The sequence below is a fragment of the Carassius auratus genome, chromosome 30 (assembly GCF_003368295.1).
Source record: "Carassius auratus strain Wakin chromosome 30, ASM336829v1, whole genome shotgun sequence".
NCBI classification, from domain to species: domain Eukaryota; kingdom Metazoa; phylum Chordata; class Actinopteri; order Cypriniformes; family Cyprinidae; genus Carassius; species Carassius auratus.
Genome location: NC_039272.1, coordinates 1017909 through 1039219, shown reverse-complemented (window position 1 = coordinate 1039219; position 21311 = coordinate 1017909). Strand labels below are relative to the sequence as shown.

General features: G+C 40.3%; 1 protein-coding gene across 1 annotated transcript in view; it reads left to right on the top strand.

Moving 5' to 3' along the window:
• LOC113048763 (polypeptide N-acetylgalactosaminyltransferase 9-like) overlaps positions 1 to 21311 on the top strand; it is an 81721-nt gene that overhangs the window by 12941 nt on the left and 47469 nt on the right. Inside the window, exons 3-4 of the mRNA XM_026210598.1 lie at positions 7733 to 7899; positions 19786 to 19960. Of these exons, the coding sequence (XP_026066383.1) occupies positions 7733 to 7899; positions 19786 to 19960 (342 nt within the window). The remainder of the gene's footprint in view (positions 1 to 7732; positions 7900 to 19785; positions 19961 to 21311) is intronic.

Sequence of the window (21311 nt, the reverse complement as noted above, 5' to 3'; positions counted from 1 at the left end):
ATGGTTCGTAACACGCTGTGTCCTTATTTGCTACTTTGTTTCGTCGTGCCATAAATGTCATGGCCCTTTAAAACTAACTACACTGCAGGGTTGATTTTCAGACGGCGTTATACAAAGAAAAGGGGTTTATAAATAGCCCAGTGGCTGAATCATTTCCCACATTTTAGCATTACAACGCCCTTCAGGGGAGAATCACATTATTAGAGTCAATAGCCAGCAGTGAAAAAGCATTGCATTAGACAAAGAAAATATTAGCCCACTAGGATAGTGTTAATGGTAATAATGCAGGAACAGTGCAGGGGTGTTTTATATGGCGGGAATCAACCTTAGAAACAGCACTGGAATATTAATGGTCATTCGTAAGAAGTTATATATTTAAGACACAACCCAAAGCACAGATACAGTGACTGGACGAGATAACATCATCCAGCATTTCTTTTGAAACTATGCATGGTTTGTTGTGATTAATATTGGTCAACTGCCAAAAAACTAAAGCTGTGACATTTTGTTAGTATCCTGGACTTTTTTTTTAACACATATGGGTTTAATTTTAGGCCATTGTAGATGATGGAGGTTGTCTTGCTATTGCTATTCTGAAGCCTCTTGAAGTTGTTGTGATTCAGTCTGTGTGTAAATCACGATTCACTGTGTGCATTCATCTTGGCAGTAATGTTTCCGCCTGCATCCCTGATAAACACAATCATTCATATCTCCATGTAACTTGCATGATCCAAGGCATCACAAATCTGACCCTCACGCTGCATGAGGTGGAAGGTCCTGTTATGCAACTATTATATGGAAAGATAATTGCAATGATTTCTTTAACACGTAGGTAGAACTGGGTAGAATCATGGTAAATAATTCATGGGATCCTTGGTTGGTAAGAAACATGAAAAATTTAAATAAACATGTCTGCTCACAGTCCTCACTGTCACAGTTTTTCCTCATCTCTTGTGTGGTGCTAAAATACTTATATTATAGTTGGTAGGATTTTTTTTAATGTTTTTAAAAAGACATCTCTTATGGTTGCATTTATTTGATCAGAAATACAGTAAAACTTTAATGTGAAATGTTATTAACTGCTTTATGCTTTAATCATTTTAAATGTAATTTATTTCTGTGATGCAAAGCTGAATTTTCAGCATCATTATACTGCAGTCTTCAGTGTCACATGATCAACTGTTTAATATACCTGTTTTCTTTTTTAATATTTTGTTTTTAATGAAATTAATGCAGAATATTCTTTGTGGCTTTTTTTGTGTGTGTGTGTGTGGTTTTTGTTGTTTCTAGATTTGCTGATGAATAGAATGTTTAGAATAGAATGCACAATATTTTTTGAAATAGAAATAATTTGTAACATTACAAATGTCTTTACTGTCACTTTATTATCAATTGAATGATTCCTATCTGAATCAAAGCACTTACTCGCCACAAAAAGATTGAAAAAAGAATAGAAAAATGGAAATACATTTTTCATCTGTGTTGAATTCCACATATTTCCTGAACAGGATGCAACAATCTCTAACATAAAATTATGAATTGGTAAAATGTTAGATGTTACTGCACCATAACAAATGATAGTAGATATTTTCAATTGTTAATAAAAAGGTATTTACATACAAATATTCGGTAGCAAAAACTGTTTTCAATATTAATAATACTAATAAACATATTAGAATGATGCATGCTCTGGTATAATTAAGTATTAGCATCAATATTGCCATTTCAACTGAAGCCGGATTCAGACCACAATAATACTGAACAAGAGGATTGTGCATGCACGGATATTGCAAGACTTATAACAACTTGTTGTTGTTGTTTTTTGGGATAAATCATGTTTTAGATACAATCTCAGCAGTCACTTCTGACGCTGATGCACTGGAAGCAGTTGTTGATGTGTTTCTTGGCTAATTGAGGAGTCATTCTCCAAAGGTCTTTGATGTCCAGAAGGGGCAGCGCTTTGATGGCCGTTTCTATTTAATGCACATTTAATTGCAGATCTCCGTAATACCTGCTTCTTCACTCTCTCTGCTCGAAGGCCTAATTGATGTGCTTTCTCAAACAAAGGCAGCATATTTTAATGCAGCCACAAGAAAAGAAGTCTCTTAAAAAGGTCAAGCTAACCTTAGCTCAAAATACTTGACGCAAATTAATTTACCACCAGGCGGAGAAAACAAATCGATAAAACTACATCAAGGAGCCATTTTATTATTGACCCAGGAAAGGATGGAGGAGGAAACTGTATGCAAGGAGATGAGTGAATGAATCGGCATCAGTCAGGTGTTTCGAGTCGGAGTATAAAACAATAGATGGATTGTTTTTTGTGAGCCTTTATGTAGTGGGAATGAGATCAAAAGGGTGTTGAGATCCATCAACACTCCTTCTTGAAGCGATGAGATGTTTTCAGTGGAAACATGGTGTAGTGACAAGCCAAGTTATGATTTTTTTAGCAGAGGTATATGATCGCAATCAGCAAGTTGCTTCAAGAGTGCAAGCAGAACGCAGAGGCAGTGTTAGAGGTTAATGAGAAGTCTTACACAGAGAAATGATTCATGGAGAGGCAGAGACCGAAGAGCAAGAGAGAGATAGGAATACATCTTAATCTAAGTGTCTGTTTCTGTCATGCTTTGTTCCAGGTCAAATTATGATAACTGGACAGCCAGCTTTGGCTCTATTTCACACGGATGAGTCCATCTCTCATCCTGCTACAGCCGTACACATTCAGACTTGAACAATGGCCTAGATTTCAGGAAGTAACTAGAGCAATGGAAGTGTAGCATTACTTATGGTCCTGAATCTAAATGAATAGCTGTGTGGGAAAAGCATCTCTGACATTTGAAATGCACGTACAGATTCTTTTGATTTAATAAGTCAGCTGTAAATGTACATGGATATTAAATTAAATTAATAGCTGTTAGAGGACTTAAAATAATCATTTGTGACCCTGGACCACCTAACCAGTCTGAAGTCGCTGGGGTATATTTTTTGCAATAGACAAAAAACTAAACTAAAACTAACTTACTAAATGATATTAAGTAAAGATCATGTTCCATAAAGATATTTAGTGAATTTCCTACCGTAAATATATTAAAACTTAATTTTTGATTGTTAATGTGCATTGCTAAGAACTTCATTTGGACAACTTTAAAGATGATTTTCTCAATATTTAGATTTTTTTTTTCTCCCTCAGATTCCAGTTTTATACCGTATACCGTATTTTTCGGACTATAAGTCGCACCTGAGTCGCATCAGTCCAAAAATACGTCATGACGAGGAAAAAAACATATATAAGTCCCACTGGACCATAAGTCGCATTTATTTAGAACCAAGAACCAAGAGAAAACATTACCGTCTCCAGCCGCAAGAGGGCGCTCTATGTCTTTAGTGTAGACTACTGGAGCACTGAGCAGCATAGAGCGCCCTCTCGTGGCTGGAGACGGTAATGTTTTCTTTTAGTTCATTTCTCTCGGTTCATGTCAAATTCATTTTGATAAATAAGTCGCACTTGACTATAAGTCGCAGGACCAGCCAAACTATGAAAAAAAGTGGGACTTATAGTCCGGAAAATACGGTAGTTGTATCTCAGCCAAATCTTATTTATTCAGCTTTCAGATGATGTATAAATCTCGAAAAATTGGCCCTTATGACTGGTTTTGTGGTCCAGGGTCACATTTTGTATCGTAGTAGAAATTAATTTTATGGAAAAATACTTACAGAAGTCTCTTATGCTCTGGACTAGAGTTATTTAATTAAATACAGTAAGTCTGAATGCATGATTGAATGAATGAATTAGGTATTTATGCAGTATAGTGCTTTACTACTGTACTCCCAAAGCGGTTACAATCATATGAGGTGGTCTCTCAGACCACATTTAATATAAAATATTACTGCAATATTTAAAAACAGTTTTCTATTTGAATATATTTTAAAATGTAATTTATTAATTCATTGTGATGAAGTAATACTCCAAGATAGATTTTAACTTTACTTAGCATGAAATAAATATTTGTTAAATTCAGTCATTTCATTTATTTTTATATTTTTATATGGTAATGCTTCTTAGATAAAATTATGTTTTTGAATGTTTATGAATATTACTCAAACATCGTGTTGTTTTTCAGTGTTGACGTGACGTTGCATTGTTGTTTTGGCTGTTTCGCCTGAACACGACAGTGCTTCACTCCTGTGATAAAAGGATTTACTAGGATTTATTTGATGTTTTCATGCACATTTGGTGGAAAAATACTGCTGGTGACATCAGTTTTGTATTCATGGTGCTTTGCATGAGCAGTTGAGAAAAAAAGGGGGGGATTGGAAAAACAGCAACCTGCTGGGAAGCAAAGAAAAAATGCTTTAATGGCCTGATCAATCAAACCTTCCTAATGGCTGCAGAACCGAAGACTGTTCTAAATAGCTTTGAATGATATTTGCACAGCTGTCACTGTTGAAACTATCATAATATTTTGTTTTTATGCAATGGATGTTAGCCATAGCTGTATGCTTGTTTTAGCACAGTCTAGCTGATGTAAGTTATATTCCATAAATAGGCTTGTTTTCATTTTGTGCTTCCTTATGGCCTGTTGCACACGATTTAGCCTAGAATTGATCAATTGGATATATTTAGACTTTTCTTTAGACTGTAGTTTGGATAAAGTGCCTGCTAAATTAGCAAATGTAACTTAAAGTGAAATATTTTAGTTTAATATAGCTGAGATATTGCTATAGTGTTTTTTTTTTTTTCAGGTTTTTTATTTTTGTTCATTTTACTTAGTGCACTCATAGTTTGCATGTACTTTTAAAGATCTAGCTGGGATTTGAAAATGTTTTTTTACACCTACTGTGAATTGTGTTTTGGTAGTGTTGCGTCGTTTCAGGCTGACTGTTCTCCACCTGCAGTTAAAACACTAAACATCACCATTATGACTCACAGAGACTACGGTACGTGGCTCTTTCACGCATGTGAGTGTGTGGGTGCGAGTGTGTACTGTACACATAAGGAAAGCTCTTGCTCCAGATTGGATGAGGGGCTTTTCACTGAGCCATTAAATATTCTGACTGGCAGCAGGAGGCTCAATCAACATTATCCATGTCCAAGAGGCTTGAGAAATGACTTAGCTTAATAAATACATTTTTTTAGGCTAGATTATCTGTATATTTTTATATATTACAAACATTTTTGAAGGCCTTATGATGAAACCTTTAAACCCATTCTTGCATAGACTGTTGCACTGAAGCTAGCATTTTATGTAAGGTTTTTTTTTTTTTTTTACATCGATTTACACTGGACTTATTCTGCTGATTAAGGTATTTAGATGTTATGTTACCCAACTATAGAGGACAATTTATAGCTGCTGTAAACAATGTTAGCCTAATAGGAATCTTGCTAACTTCTCTATTTTAGACTATGTCATTGAATTAGACTTCCTCTCATCTCTTCAACCGTGCTCTCCAAATCTCTGTCCCAGTGTGTATTATCTATGACTGACAGGTAAAGGAATGGCTCTAGGATTTCTGATGGGCTGTAACACACCACAATCAGATCCTTTTTGCTGTTTACAGAGCCTTGGGCTAAAACAGAGACCTAGTGTTTCCTAGTGTTTCAGTGATATCTATCTGATAGGGATTTTATACTTGTTATTCCAGAATAAGACATTACCAAATTCAGGATTCGGGATAAAAAATAATATTTGTGGTAGCATCATAGCATGACTGTGTTAGACTAGGCACAATTACCTTTTCTCCTCAAATTGTTATATAAAATAATTTATGGAGATTATGATGAAGGAAATGTCCATGCATAAATTGCCACAGTCATTATTTTAGTGGACCATTAGTCGTCTGTGATCAGTAATTGTTGTTTTGCAGTGTGACTGAAAAAAGGTCCTCATTATTGGGTAAGGCTGAATGCTATCAGTGAAGTGAATGCTTTACATATACAGAAAGTTTGGCTAATACATAAATAAATACAATAAATGTTCAATTTATGATGGTTACATGTTGCAGGTAATCCGTGAATAACATGGATCAACTATGGATTCATTTGACCCCTAATATAAATATATAAAGGGGTCATAAATATTTGTATGTACGCTTTTATTTTGTATTTTTGTTTATAAAATAAACATGCTATTTGTATCTATTGCATTCAAGAGTTATTTTATTTATTTATTTATTTTTTTGCAACAGGGCTGTAGCACCCTATTTTTTTTGCAAGTGTTTTAATTTTACATTGCAATTTTACATTTGTATTTATTTATTTATTATAATTATTTTCTTTTTTTGGATCTTGATTGAAGCACAGCATGCTGGGTCCGACATAAATGGGATATTGAGGCAAAAATGACCATAAAATAACATAAATGTCCTAAAAATTCAAGCTATGGGGCAAAAATATCCAATAATAGGTTTCGGATTTTTATATTTTCCTTTAGTTAAAGCATTATTAAACCAGAACAATTGCCATATTCCCTGAATATCAGCTCCATTGAAAATGTGATACTGCTTTTAGAGAGTAGTTTAAGAAACTAGAAGTTAGTGACTTATATTTTAATCGTGTCTGTTTTTGCACACAGCATATTGATGCACATACATACTTTTATTCTCTTGGTTGTATATAATCTGATTTGTTGAGTATACCTTTTTTTGTGAGCAGACGACTCAATAATGTGATTGCCTAGAGAATTTTAATCTGCTAAATGCCAAACCTAGTCTCTGTAATCGTATTTTATGAAATAAAACCTATTCCTGAGCCCTGTAATCCTCAGCCATATTAAAAGAGCTGAGAGGAAGTCCATACGATCAGGAGCTGAGACCGGCCGAGGGAAGGATTTCACAGTGAGATGTTGATCAAGAACTTATGGCTTCCATATTTAACCAGTCCACATTTACAATGTGCAATAAAGGCAATGTTGGCATGCTTCAATTTTCCCCATAAGAAGACGGGTAAATGTGGGAATGGATATAGGCTTTATAGTGGCTTGTCAGGTTTTGTCTTTACCCAGAATGTAGAAACACATTAAATATTCACACATTTATTAATGGCAAGATTTTAGTTGTCTTGTGCAAATATAAGAACTCCCTAAAACTGAGTCCTAAATCATTCATATGCATTGCATTTAATTTTGAACTGTTTCTTTGCCATTGATGGAATTTTCTGGCTTTCCATGTTTTCATGCGCATCAAATTTAATCAGAATATAAATCAAAACTGTTGGACATTACCAAATTAATTGTTAACCTAGGAATCTGTATAGGACTGTGAATCTTTGGGGTGTCGAGAGATGTGTTTTGGTCATCTCAATCTGGTCTGGATGTAGTCTTTGACAAAAAAAAACCTTTCTCAGCTTTTTAGCCAAAATGTATGAAACATGCCTAAATGCACGTGTAGATAAAAATGCATTAAGCTGGAATAAAACTCTCTTCTTTCTTTTGATGTATTGCATGCTCAGACATTTCTGAAAATTATTAAAAATGAATGGCAACTATAAAAAAAAAGATGGTGGGGAAAAGTGTTATGTGAAACAGAATATCTAGAGCTTTAGACTTTATTTTTAAATATTATTTAAACAATAAAATAGTACTATTATTTAATACAAATAAGAATCTAGAGTCATACACAATAACACCTCCATAATATACAATAAAAATGATTATGGTCAGCTATGATTTTCCTATTATTAAATGTTCAGACTCTAAAGCTGCAAGCTGAGCCACTGTGTCTGTTTTCTGTCCAGGTGTAAGCAGCTGACCTACTCTGATGACCTTCCCCAGATCTCTGTCGTCTTCATCTTTGTGAATGAAGCTCTGTCTGTCATCCTGCGCTCTGTACACAGCGTGGTCAACCATACCCCGGCTCACATGCTCAAAGAAATCATACTGGTGGACGACAACAGTGACAGCGGTGAGGACGCATCGCTTTATGTCCTGAAACAAATACAGCTGTTTCTCTTGTTGCTCCAGATATAAAAGCCTTGTGTAACATGAATAAACACAGTAGGCATCCTCGGTTAAACTATGACTAACCTGTTTTGGTATGCTGTAACTGTCTATGTTTTGTCTGAGCAAACAAATATTTCTGTTGTTTGGTTAGAGACTGCGCTTAAAGACTAACAAAAAGATTGAAAACAAACAGCAAGAGACAAGCACCGCAAGAGTAATCCTTTAGGTGTGTAGTCTTGCACACAGCTCAAGGTTTATAAATGATTTTTTCTAAATGAAGTATCGGACTGACTAAAAGTAGTGATGTTTCTAACTGAACATGTTTCATTACTGTGACAGCAGCAGCTCAGCTGTTCTCAAAATAGTTGAGCTTTTTTTATTTTTGGTGTCACATAAAAATATGTTTTCTGTGTCATGTTGTTTATTGCATACAACCCTGAAACCAAGCAAGGTGGAGCAATAATGAACCATTCTCTCTTCTAGAACCCTCTTCTAGAATCACTGTTGGGTTTTGTTCATGTGAGGCTTGGGTTTATGGCTGCAAAGAAGGTGCTCTTCTGTATCATAAAATGATAAATGGGATACAGGCTCGTGGACCTGTAGTGTATTCACTTTAATGATGGTTCTTATTCTGATCACAATCAAACTTTAAGATTTAAGATTCAGATTTTCAGTAGTTCTCTGAGTTCTCAGTTGAATAGAGATTCTGGAAATAGTTGCATTCTGTTTGTAGCCTTTACCAAATAAATTATACAATCAAAAATACCATTACAGTCGAAAACAATATGTTTATAAGTACATTTGAAGAGTTTATTTGCAAAAACAGATAACCCATTTTTTTATCCTGTTTTTCATTATGTAATCATGTTTTTATTGTGTGTTATTGTGTTAGTTAGCTGTATTTTGTAACCTAATCAAAATAACCCAACTGTAGTTTAAATTGAGATTAATTGGAATGCACAATGAAAAAAATAAATAATTATTTTTGAGAATTATCTGTTTTTGCAACCGAACTCTTCATTTAATATTTTTATTTATTGCTAAATATTATTATTATTATTATTATTATTATTATTATTTTATTATTATTATTTTATACAAATATATTAAGCTGCAAAAATTGTTTTTAACATTGATAATAAAAAACAAAACATTATTAGTATTTGAATACCATATTAGCATATTAGAATAATTTATGAAGATAATTTGACATTGAACACTGAAAAAAAGATATTTTGAATCATAATAATATTTTACAGTATAAAAGTTTTTACTGTATGTTTGATCAAGTAAATGCAGCCTAAATGCAGGATTATTTCAAAAAGTAAATAAATAACAAGCAAAAAAAAGAAAAATAAAATAAAAATATACGTTTGCAATATATATATATATATATATATATATATATATATATATATATATATATATATATATATATATATATATATATATATATATAAAGAGATACACAGAGAGCAGGGGCAGATGACTGACAGTACTGCTATCTTCCCAATTTGCTGTTATCTCACACGCTCAGCTTCTCTGGATGTGGCGTTTCTAATTTCATATGCTAATTTCCTGCTGATGCTTCAGCTTCTTCCAGCTGACATTAAACTATTAGCATGCAAAGGTTGCCTACTTGACCTTTTCTCTGCGCTGTAGCTTGTCGTCTCCGGTTTAGTGCTCGCACCCAAAAAACGGCTGGAGGTACAGGCCTTCACCACTTGAATAATGAATTGACCTTAGCGAGCGTGTCTCTGTCTCTCGAAGTCTTCAGTCCATTATCAAGACGTTTAATAGAGTCCCATTCTCGTGTGACACTATTCACTGAAGCCAGTAAGGTTTCTGTCTCCTTTTCTGTCCCTCCATCATCCCTGTCTGTTTGGATTAGTCTCAGCTGAATCCTGTTACGCAGGGTAGCATTCATTCTCACCTTGTGAATAATATTAAGGGACATTGCATCTATTTTTCTCATCTCATTAAACACCGAGTGGTATTGCGCCCTTGAAATTCTATTCATTTAGACGTCACTTGTAAACAGATAATAATGGGTTTCAGTCCAAATGAAAAGGAATTTAGGCCCTTTAGATGAGGAGTTTGTTTAATACTTTTTGAGGACGTTCTTTCATCTTTCACTCCAGCTAGTAAATGATTTCTGGCTTGATCCCTAAAAGCAAACTACACAATTAAGCTTCATACGTTGGGCCAAAATTTGTGGATTTAATTAGCATTCGTCCAAAAAATATAATGTTATCATCATATACTCAACTTCATGTGACACTTTCTTCCTTTAATTCTATCGGACACACATTTATTTATTTATTTCTTGTGATGATCCCTGGTTTACTAAAGCTTATTGGCACACACATACACATGCATCCATGAGGAAAATCACTTTCTTTAAGTGCATTAAATGCTGTTCCCGTGCTATATGCATCCTTCACTAGTTATTGCATATGGTTGTATATCAAGCCAGAGCTCTTGATATATGCAGATGAAAAATGATAAGTCCTCTTTGTTGATTAAATAAAGCAAAGCAATCCCTTTGCCATAGCTGATCAATCAAGATCAGCATGCACGTCAAATAGTTTCATAAAGCTCAATTTCGATCTGCAGTGTTCCAGAACTTATTTCTGCTTTTCTATTCACAGTATGATGGATGGATATTTGTTCTTCATTGATTGGTGAATGCTTATAAAATATTTCTGCCTCATGATTCTTAATTTCAATCTCATTCAGAATGCACCAGAGGGAATCCCAACTTCTGTTCTAACAGCACGTGTGTGTGAGTGTGTGTGTGTGTGTGTGTGTGTGCATGCGTACGCACTGTTCGACACACACTGAATTAAGTTTTGTGCCCGCCCTAATATGGCAGTGTCAGCGTGAATATAATTTATGAACATTTTTATGTAATGTACTTTCACATTATATTTATTCATTTAGCAGACACTTTTATTGCACTTGGGTGAATTTCACGAAAATGCTTACTTTTATTTTTTCCAAAAAATTGCATTTCACCCCCAAAATTAAAAACAAGATACAAATTTAAGTTGAGTAAAAAAAATAATAATAATAAAAATGTGTGTGTGTGTGTTTGTGTACGCTGATGAAAGCCTGTTAGAAGACAGTATTGCATTTGTATATCAGTATAAATCACATATTTATAATATTTGCTTATAAAAGTAATGAGAATGAGATTTTTTTTTCACAACACAATGGAAATCTAGGGGGGAAAGTCTTAAAAAAAAAGATATAGTCTTAAAATAAATGGTTATACTTGTTCTATGGCCACATACAAATCACAACTAAATTAGGTTCTCAGTTCATAGTTTTTCACTTAATCCTGTTCTGCACACACAGTGAGGGACAACTGCATTCTACAACAACAAAAATCCACGTAGTACAACCATGCAGTGTGTACAGAACCAGTCTGAACTAGTTGTTAATGATGTATTTAGACATGTATCAGAGTTATATCTTTTCTGTATGTGTGGTGCATGAAATCACAGGGTACATTTTAGTACATCTGCCTACTTTATTACCCCCATAAACTGGAACCCAAATAACAAGCCCAAAAGAGCATGATAAGCATTGCTTTTATCATAAGTGGGCATGTCAACCCTTCAAGCGCATAAACATAAACATGACATCTCTGTTGATATTGGTTTAGTATTTAAAAGCAGATGTGTACGTGTCCTATGAGGCAAACATAAAAAGCATCTCACCTTTTATGTAAAATAAATGTAAATCATATTCTTGGGTGATTAAATCCAGTGCCAGGGTTTTCCTTTGCACCGAAACACTAAATGTTAATCGTTCTTCTAAGCTGATGAATGAGAGGGGAGGTAGTTGTGTGCATCAGTGCCTTAAAGAGTGCTCTGTTCCTCCTTATTCCTCTCCCCATAGAAACTCGAGCACTCAGAAACCTGCAGGAGAGAGCCCAAACACTCATCTGTCTTCCTTGAGTGTGTGTATGTGTGTGTTTGTCTCTCTGAGTGTGTGTGTGTGTGTTCTCCTTGCACTCCATTTGTTTACCTCCCAGAGTTCTTATTGAATGAGGACAGATACAGTAGCTAACGCTGAGAGACTAAAGGAGTGGGGGGATTCAGCAGATTTATTTACCATGTCATCCATAGTGCCACGAAAACCTTCTCTTTATTTTATGCTATTTATGCTGAGTTTATCATACAGAATTCAACACAAGCTTCTTCCTTGAACCTGAATGCCTTTATTTTTTATATATAGAATCATGAGCGAAAGGGGATATTGACTCTTAAAAATAAAGGTTCTAAAAGGGTTTTTGTTTTTTTGGTGATGCCATGGAATAACTATTTTGGTTCCACAAAGAACCTTTGAGCATTTGTGCAATGGAAAGGTTCCATGAGACCATAGATGCTTATAAAGAGTACAGGGGTGTTTCTAGCCATAAAATATGCTTTTCACACTCTCACTCTACATTTAACTGTTTTACAGTATAATTTTTTGTCTTGTTTAGGGGGACATTTGCATCACATCTCAATTGTGTCTTGTTATGAGACAAGATCTCATAGTTTTTTTTATTATTTATTTATTTATTTTTTTGTATAGAAAAAATGCAAAATGAGTAGTGCTTAATTTAACCTATTTGGAGCTTGATGAACACAAAAAAAGCACAAAACATCACATTTCATTTCTCATCTCATTTACATTATATTAGTTCCTCTTCAGGAACTCGAGCTGCGTCAAAAGCGCTTTGGGGAACGCGCCCAGCGTGCGCGACTCTGAATATCGTGTGAAATCAGACCAATGGAAGAGCGTGACGTCACCGGCGGAGTGACGTAAGCGACCAGGAAGCTATAAAAGCACGTGCCACGCAGCTGGCGTCAGCTTCGCGTCTCTCAGCAAGCGCTCTGTGTGTGATTGTCAAACTGTTTGTCTGTGAGTCTTATTTACTGTTGTCTGTCCAGTTTAAGAGCTCCTAGACAATGCCCAAAAGCAAGGCGAAAGTTAAGCATTCTGGCGATTCCAAATCGCGTTTTAGGCTGTGTGTTCCTCCCTGCCCGAGATATATAACGGGTGGGGATACACACAACCTTTGCGTGGTTTGCCTGGGTGCGAAGCACGCCGAGTCGGCTCTCGAGGGGGCCGACTGCCCGCACTGTTTGCGGATGTCGGTGCGTATGCTTCGTTCCCGGAGGGCCCTCTTCGAGGAGGGGGCCTTCGCCAGCGTTCCCCGCGGTGCTGGTCCCGCTTCTGCTGAGGCAGAACGGCGGCTGCACTCGTGGGGTTCGCAAGTGGATCTGGTGGAGGGAATGGAGACGGGCCAGTCCCTATCTCCTTCCACTTCTGCCAGATCCGGCACCCAATCCCTAGAGTCGGAAGCACGCTCAGCGGTTCCTTCCACTCAGGGAGAGGGGTCGACGCTTCGCCTCTCTTCCTCCGAGGAGGAAGTTGATGTGGAGTCGCTCGACAGGGATTCGCCACCCCACTCGCCGCAGTACGAGGAGCTCTTGGAGGTGGTTACTCGCGCGGTGGCCAAGTTAAGCATCGATTGGCCCACCGAGAAAGCAGCTGAACCGCAGAGAAGCAAGCTTGATGAACGCTTCCTGCGCGCGAGTCAGCCACCTCCCAGCCGGGGCCTGCCATTCTTTCCCGACCTGCACGATGAGATCTCCAGGTCGTGGAAACGCCCATTCTCGGCCCGCCTCTACATCCCCTCGTCAGACTACTATGGGAACGTAGTGGGGATGGGAGAGCGCGGTTATAGAGCGATACCCCGGGTGGAACAGACGCTCGCGAGCTATCTGTCCCCCGGTGCGGCGTCGTCTCTAAAGGCCCCGGCATTGCCCTCAAAGCCACTAAGAACAACTTCGGCTTTGGTGGGCAAAGGGTATGCGGCAGCAGGTCAGGCTGGTGCGTGTCTGCACACCATGGCGGTGTTACAGGCGTACCAAGCCGATCTGCTCAAGGAGCTAGATGAGGGAGAGGAGATCAAGTCCCATGATATCTCTGAGCTAAGAAGGACCGCTGATCTCTCCCTCCGCGCCACCAAGGAGACCGCTCGAGCGATTGGGCGGTCCATGGCAGCTATGGTGGCCGCGGAGAGGCACTTATGGTTGACCCTGTCTGATATGAAAGAGCGGGACAGGGTCTGCCTCATGGACGCCCCGATCCAGCCGACTGGCCTGTTCGGCGACGCAGTCAATTCTGTCGTCGACAGGTTTCAGGAGGCCCGCAAGCAAGCGGCGGCGTTCCATAAGTTCCTCCCTCGTCGCTCCCTCGGGGCATCTGGGCGGGAGATGCCCCAGCCGCTCCCTAGCTCCTCGTACCGCGAGGCCCAGAAGCAGAGCGTCGCCTCTCGTGCTCCTCCGCGTCGGGAACGAGAGTCTCGACGACGCTCTCGGCCGAGGACTTCCCAGCCCAAACCAGATCTCAGGGCGGTTATTGAAGCTAAGAAGTCCTCGGCCAAGAAACCCTGACGCCAACAACCCAGGGTTTCAGAGGGCAGCCTCTGCTGGGGTAGAGCGGTACACACCGCAGTACACGGTGCCCGTCTCCCCTCAGCGCCCTCTGGGGGCCGGTCTGCTAACCCTGCCAGTGATCCAGGGCGCAGCAGGTCCCAGCGAGCATCGCTCTCAGTATCTTCCGCCCGTGCGCGTAGCGGGGCTGAGACGCTCGCCGCCCCTGCGGGGGCCTCTTACACCAGAGATCAGTCTCGAGAGACTGATTCCCTTAGTAGATTATTTAGCAGCGTGGAAACTACTGCCAAATGTATCTCGATGGGTCCTGCACACAGTAGAAAAAGGCTACCGCATTCAGTTCGGCTCCATGCCGCCAGTATTCAACGGGGTCGTTCAGACAGTAGTCGGCCTCAGGCAGGGTCTGGTTATGGAACAGGAGGTGAAAACCCTATTAGAGAAGGAGGCCATCGAGGTGGTCCCTCCTCAAGACAGGGAGTCCGGATTTTACAGCCGGTATTTCATAGTTCCCAAGAAGGATGGGGGGCTGCGTCCGATTATAGACTTGAGGGTCTTAAATCGTTCAGTTATGAGACTAAAATTCAGAATGCTCACAATCAAGCAAGTTGTAGCACAGATCAGGTCCCAGGACTGGTTTGTCACGATAGATCTCAAAGACGCATATTTTCATATATCCATCCTTCCACATCACAGGAAGTTTCTGAGGTTCGCTTTCGGGGGCGAAGCTTACCAATATCGAGTACTTCCCTTCGGCCTTGCACTCTCACCCCGCACGTTCACAAAATGTGTAGACGCGGCTCTGGTCCCCCTGCGCATGCAGGGCATCCGCATTCTCAACTATATCGACGATTGGTTGATCTTAGCTCAGTCAGAGCAGGCTGCGATTCGGCATCGAGATGTCGTCCTCGCACATATGGGGGAGCTGGGTTTGAGACTGAACGCCAAGAAGAGTGTACTTTCTCCGGTTCAGAGAACCACCTATCTAGGCGTAGTATGGGATTCGACCACGATGCAGGCACGATTGTCCCCTGCTCGTATCGAGTCGATCCGCATCTCAGTCGAGAGAGTCAAACAAGGCCAGTCACTCACTGTCAAACAATTTCAGAGATTGTTGGGTCTGATGGCAGCTGCGTCCAACGTGATACCTCTTGGCCTGCTGTACATGAGGCCCCTGCAGTGGTGGCTCAAGACCAAGGGATTCTCCCCGAGGGGCAATCTACTCCGCACTATCAAGGTCACGCGGCGCTGCCTACGTGCCTTAGATGTATGGAAGAAACCTTGGTTCTTGAAACAGGGCCCGGTGCTGGGAGCTCTTTGTCGCCGTGTAACGCTAGCGACAGATGCATCCCTCACTGGTTGGGGTGCAGTCATGAGTGGCCACCCTGCCCGTGGTCTGTGGAGCGATCGCCATCGAACATGGCATATCAATTGTCTAGAAATGCTAGCAGTTTTTCGTGCACTGAAGCACTTCCTCCCAGACCTAAGGGGTCACCATGTGTTGGTGCGCACCGACAACACATCGGTGGTCTCCTATATCAACCACCAGGGAGGTCTGCGTTCGCGCCCTTTGTACAAGCTGGCGCACCAGATCCTGGTGTGGTCCCAGAGCAAACTCCTCTCACTAAGAGCAGTATATATTCCTGGGAAACAAAATGTGGGAGCAGACATACTGTCGAGGCAGGGGCCGAGGCCCGGGGAGTGGAAACTTCACCCACAAGTAGTGAAGCAGATATGGAGAATATTTGGCAGGGCTCAAGTAGACCTATTTGCATCTCAAGAGACGTCTCAATGCCCCCTTTGGTTCTCTCTAGTTCATCCAGCTCCTCTGGGACTGGACGCTATGGTACAGACCTGGCCGAGGCTTCGTCTGTACGCATTTCCCCCTATTGCTCTGCTCCCGGGAGTTCTGGCGAGAGTACGCCGGGACGGGGTCCGTCTGTTGTTAGTAGCCCCGTTCTGGCCGGGCCGAGTATGGTTCTCAGATCTAGTCTCGCTCCTCGACGGCTCTCCGTGGGAGATACCGATCAGGACAGACCTCCTCTCGCAGGCGCAGGGTACGATAATTCACCCTCGCCCGGAGTTGTGGAAGCTGTGGGTGTGGCCCCTGAGGGGGCACAACTTTTAGCAGCCGGTCTCTCAACCGAGGTTGTTGAGACCCTTCTCCAATCCAGAGCTCCCTCAACGAGGAAACTGTACGCCCTGAGGTGGAAACTCTTCACCTCATGGTGCAGAGACCGCCAGCTAGACCCAGCAAACTGCCCGATTGGTACAGTTCTGGAGTTTCTACAGGCTAGGCTCTCTGCAGGGTTGACCCACTCCACGCTGAAGGTTTACGTGGCGGCTATTGCGGCCTACCACGCCCTTCTCGATGGCCAGTCTTTGGGAAGACACCCCTTAGTTACACGTTTCCTCCGCGGTGCGCTGAGGCTGAAACCTCCAGTACGGTCCCGTATTCCCCCGTGGGACCTGGTGGTGGTGTTAGAGGCAATGTGCAGACCCCCTTTTGAACCTATTCAAGATATCTCAGACAGACACCTTACACTTAAAACCTCCTTTCTGTTGGCTATCACCTCTCTGCGGAGAGTAGGAGACCTTCAGGCCCTCTCTGTGGCCCCTACTTATCTTGAATTTGCACCAGGCATGACTAAAGCGTTCATATACCCTCGAGCGGGATATGTTCCTAAGGTTCCCTCTGTTACACCACAACCCGTCGTACTGCAGGCCTTCTGTCCTCCTCCCTTTCGGGAGCCCGACCAGGCGAAGCTAAATTGTATGTGTCCAGTTAGAGCGCTGGACGCATACGTCCACAGAGCTGCCCTGTGGAGAAAGACCGATCAATTGCTTGTATGCTACGGTCCCCCCAAGAGGGGTTTTCCTGCTTCTAAGCAGACTATCAGTCGTTGGATAGTCGAGGCTATCAACGCTTCCTATGAGTCCTCTGGTCGTCCCCCGCTGTCGGGAGCCAAGGCTCACTCTACCCGAGGTATGGCGGCCTCCAAGGCCTTCCTAGCAGGTGTATCCATGCTGGACATCTGCAACGCTGCGGGATGGTCCACGCCCTCCACGTTTGTCAGATTCTATGGCCTAGACATGCCAGTCACTCCAGGCGCTTCAGTCCTCCTGACCTAAGCTGTGCTCTTCGGATACACACTAGGCAGGGGTTTGGTAGTCTGGCGGCGTTGGTACTCGTTCCCCAAAGCGCTTTTGACGCAGCTCGAGTTCCTGAAGAGGAACGTCTCTAGGTTACGTATGTAACCCTAGTTCCTCGAGGGAACGAGACGCTGCGTCTCGGAGCCATACCCCCCGGCACCCCTGCCGGCGCTTGCTGGTACTCGAAGCTGACGCCAGCTGCGTGGCACGTGCTTTTATAGCTTCCTGGTCGCTTACGTCACTCCGCCGGTGACGTCACGCTCTTCCATTGGTCTGATTTCACACGATATTCAGAGTCGCGCACGCTGGGCGCGTTCCCCAAAGCGCTTTTGACGCAGCGTCTCGTTCCCTCGAGGAACTAGGGTTACATACGTAACCTAGAGACGTTTTCTATCTAAAGCGACGTACAATTGAGGAAATACAACAAGCGATTCATCTAAAAATAAGGCAAATAAACACAAGAAGTGCTTGTGATACAAAGATTTAGACATTGGGCCTCATTCATGAAACACGAACGGAACGTTTTTTATTTTTTTTTTTTGTGTAAATCATTAAAAACGTAAACTTTAGAATTAATGAAAATGTTTTTATTTTCAAAATGTTAGTTAGGTACAAAAGATATGTACACCTGCTCCCTATCACATGTAAATAGTGCGCAAAACTGCGCAGAACTGTGTTCTTTTTGGCAAACTGAGGACACCAACCTTTCCTACTTTTACAACGACTTCAACAGTGGAGAAGTCAGTATTACTGCTTACTGCTTTTTTATATTTAGTAAAATTCTTAAAAATGAATATTAGTAATATGTTGTCGCCGTGGATATTCCATATCATAGCAACTAAATCGACTCGGTTAGAAAAATGTACCACCAAAATGTTCTCCAGCGCCACTAGCTGGTCTTTTTAAGAGGAGTGCTTGACATTTTCTCAGCAGGTAAAACTCTCTTTGGTGAACGCACGTTATTGAATGTTTATTGTTAGGCATATGGCTTATTAGTCTTTTTTGCATTTATGCAATATACCGGAGCAAAACCAGAGAATGACGACTAGAATATTTCTCTGCGTTCCTGGACATGCAATTTGCATAGCTGTAATTCATATACGGGTATTATGGTAATTGTGAATGAGCGTGCACAAGAATGATTGGAGTTCATTAACATACACATGTTTAACTATCAAATCTGATATTTATGAACGTTTGTGAATCTGGAAGAAAGTTTCGGGAAGGTCTGTTTTACGCGCAAATTGCTCATAATTTACTCATGCATGTTTCATGAATGAGGCCAATTGTTTTTATTAGAACAAGCTAGACAGGTTAAGGAAAGAGCTAGATTAAGAGAAAGCAATGATTTATTTATTTTTATTTTAGGATGATGAAAGAGATTTGTTTTCAGCTGTCGCTTGAAAATTGTCAGAGAGCATTATTCCAGATGGGGGTGGGAGGATTATCCCACCAGCCAGGAACAGTGAATGAAAACAATGTTCTGGAAGGTGGTTTTGTGCCTCTCTGTGATGATACCACGATGCATTGCTCACTTGTAGATCTCAGGCTTCTGGAGGGAAAATAGATTCCTAAGAGTGAGTGGAAGTACAGTAGGAGGGTCCTGAGCCTGTGGCTCTTCTATACACAAGCATCAGTGTCTTGAACTTGATGTGAGCTCCGATTGGTGATAAAAACAGGTTTGACCTGGGTCCTTTTGGGTTCTTTTCAGACCAGTTGTGCCACTGCATTCTGAATCATTTGTAGAGGTTTGAATGCACATGATGGAAGCAGAGCACTGCAGTAGTTCAGTCTAGAAATAACAAGAGCTTGGACAAGAAGTTGTTAAGCATGCTCCGTTAGGACTGTCCTTGGTATACCAGTACATTAGCATTCAGAATTGTTTTTTATAAATAAATTACAGCACAGCTGAGGGACTACTGTAAAAACAGATAAAAGCAACACAACTATTCAAATTTTGGTTCATATAACTCTTCTTTTTTTTTTTTTGCAAATGCACAAATTTTTGCAATAGTTTTTGATGAATTTATAAGATCAAAAAACATGAATAAACAATGCCTTCACAATAAAACCTGTGCATAAAAGGAAAATAAATAAAAGAAGCACAATATGGCATGAAAAAAAAGGGTTTCCAAGACAATGTGATCTTCATGTAATAAAAAGACAAATGTCGAAGTCCCTGTTATTGATGTAGGAGGTTTGGATTTCCTTCCTTCACATGCTCTGTTTTTCTCTCGTAGTGGAGCTGAAGTTTAATCTGGATCAGTACGTGAACAAGCGATATCCCGGCCTGGTGAAGATCGTGAGGAACAGTAAGAGAGAGGGACTGATACGGGCCAGGATCCACGGCTGGAATGCAGCCACTGCGCCTGTTGTGGGCTTCTTTGACGCCCACGTGGAGTTCAACACAGGCTGGTAAGTGGGATTCACTCTTTTATTATTTAATAAGGCATTGTCTCGCCACTCAGAATATCACTGTTGTGCTTCACATGACAAAGGCTTGATTTAGCGGAGAATATTCATCATGACATCAATGGAAGCTTAGACTTCAGTGAGGAAGGCAGCCTGATGGTTTTTTATCTAAAGCATCCGTCAAAAATGAACTGATAGATTAATGATCTCAGAAATGGATGAATGAGATGTGCCCCATATTAAATAACCTTTTTCCTCTGATGTGTAATGGGCTTCCCTGCTGAGAAGTCTGGTATATTCTGTTTAGTTCTGGTTTAATTAGAACCGGTGTTCAAACCACAGTCCAGGTAGAAGAATAAAGTCATTATTTGTTGCCTCCAAAAACACAAAATGACTCTAATGTGCTGAGAGTTGTTGTACCCACTGCTCTCACAATCCTTAAATGAACTCAAGCATCCTTCATCTGTCACCTCCATCCGCTCGACAGCAATGAGTTCTCATTAAAGCCTCCCATTAGAGTAGTATGACCTCCATTTGGGAATTATGGATTAACCATTAATGAGCTTTTCCTCTTTGTTCCACAACATAAACATTTAATGGAGAGATGATCACTGAATGGGGCCACCTTCTCAGGTGCATGATGCCAGATCTGCGGTCGGAAAGACAAGAGGTGCATACCTCATTTTGGAGCCAAAATTAAATTAGAGTTTTATTATCACTTCCCTCGTGCAAAACTATTTCATTTAAATGTGTTTTCCTTCTGTCTAATCTTCAAATTTCAAGGTGTGTAATGAAACAGTCGAAAATTAAATGCATTTTAATTTTGTATTTAAGAGATGTTATATCATAATTTATTGCATACCCCCTTAAGCATCATAATTTTGTTTTTCGTGCCGATTTTCCACCTTCTTTCTGGCTTAGAATTCTGCTTTTAAGAAACACCCTCATTAACATGTAAAACAAGCAGAAGTTTTGAAATTAGCATATGTTTTCACAGCACACCGATGTCTTGTATGTCAAAAAGATTAAGGAAAATATGATTCCTCATCCCCTTTTTAACATACCGTTAGCTCACAAATAAAATCTCTTCTGAAACATGATGAACTCTTTTAAATTGACAATTGCACTATATTCCTATGTACATGTTGTTCCCCCATGTTTATTTTGTTAAAACACATGCAAACACACACACACAAACACCCACACACACACATATATATATATTTGATGCATAGTTGAGAACTTTTTTCTATTTATAGAAACATCAAATGTTAAACTTTGAAGTAACTTGACATAACCACACTTACAAGCACAGCTTCAAAGAAAAGTTGATTTCATATTGGCAGCACACTGT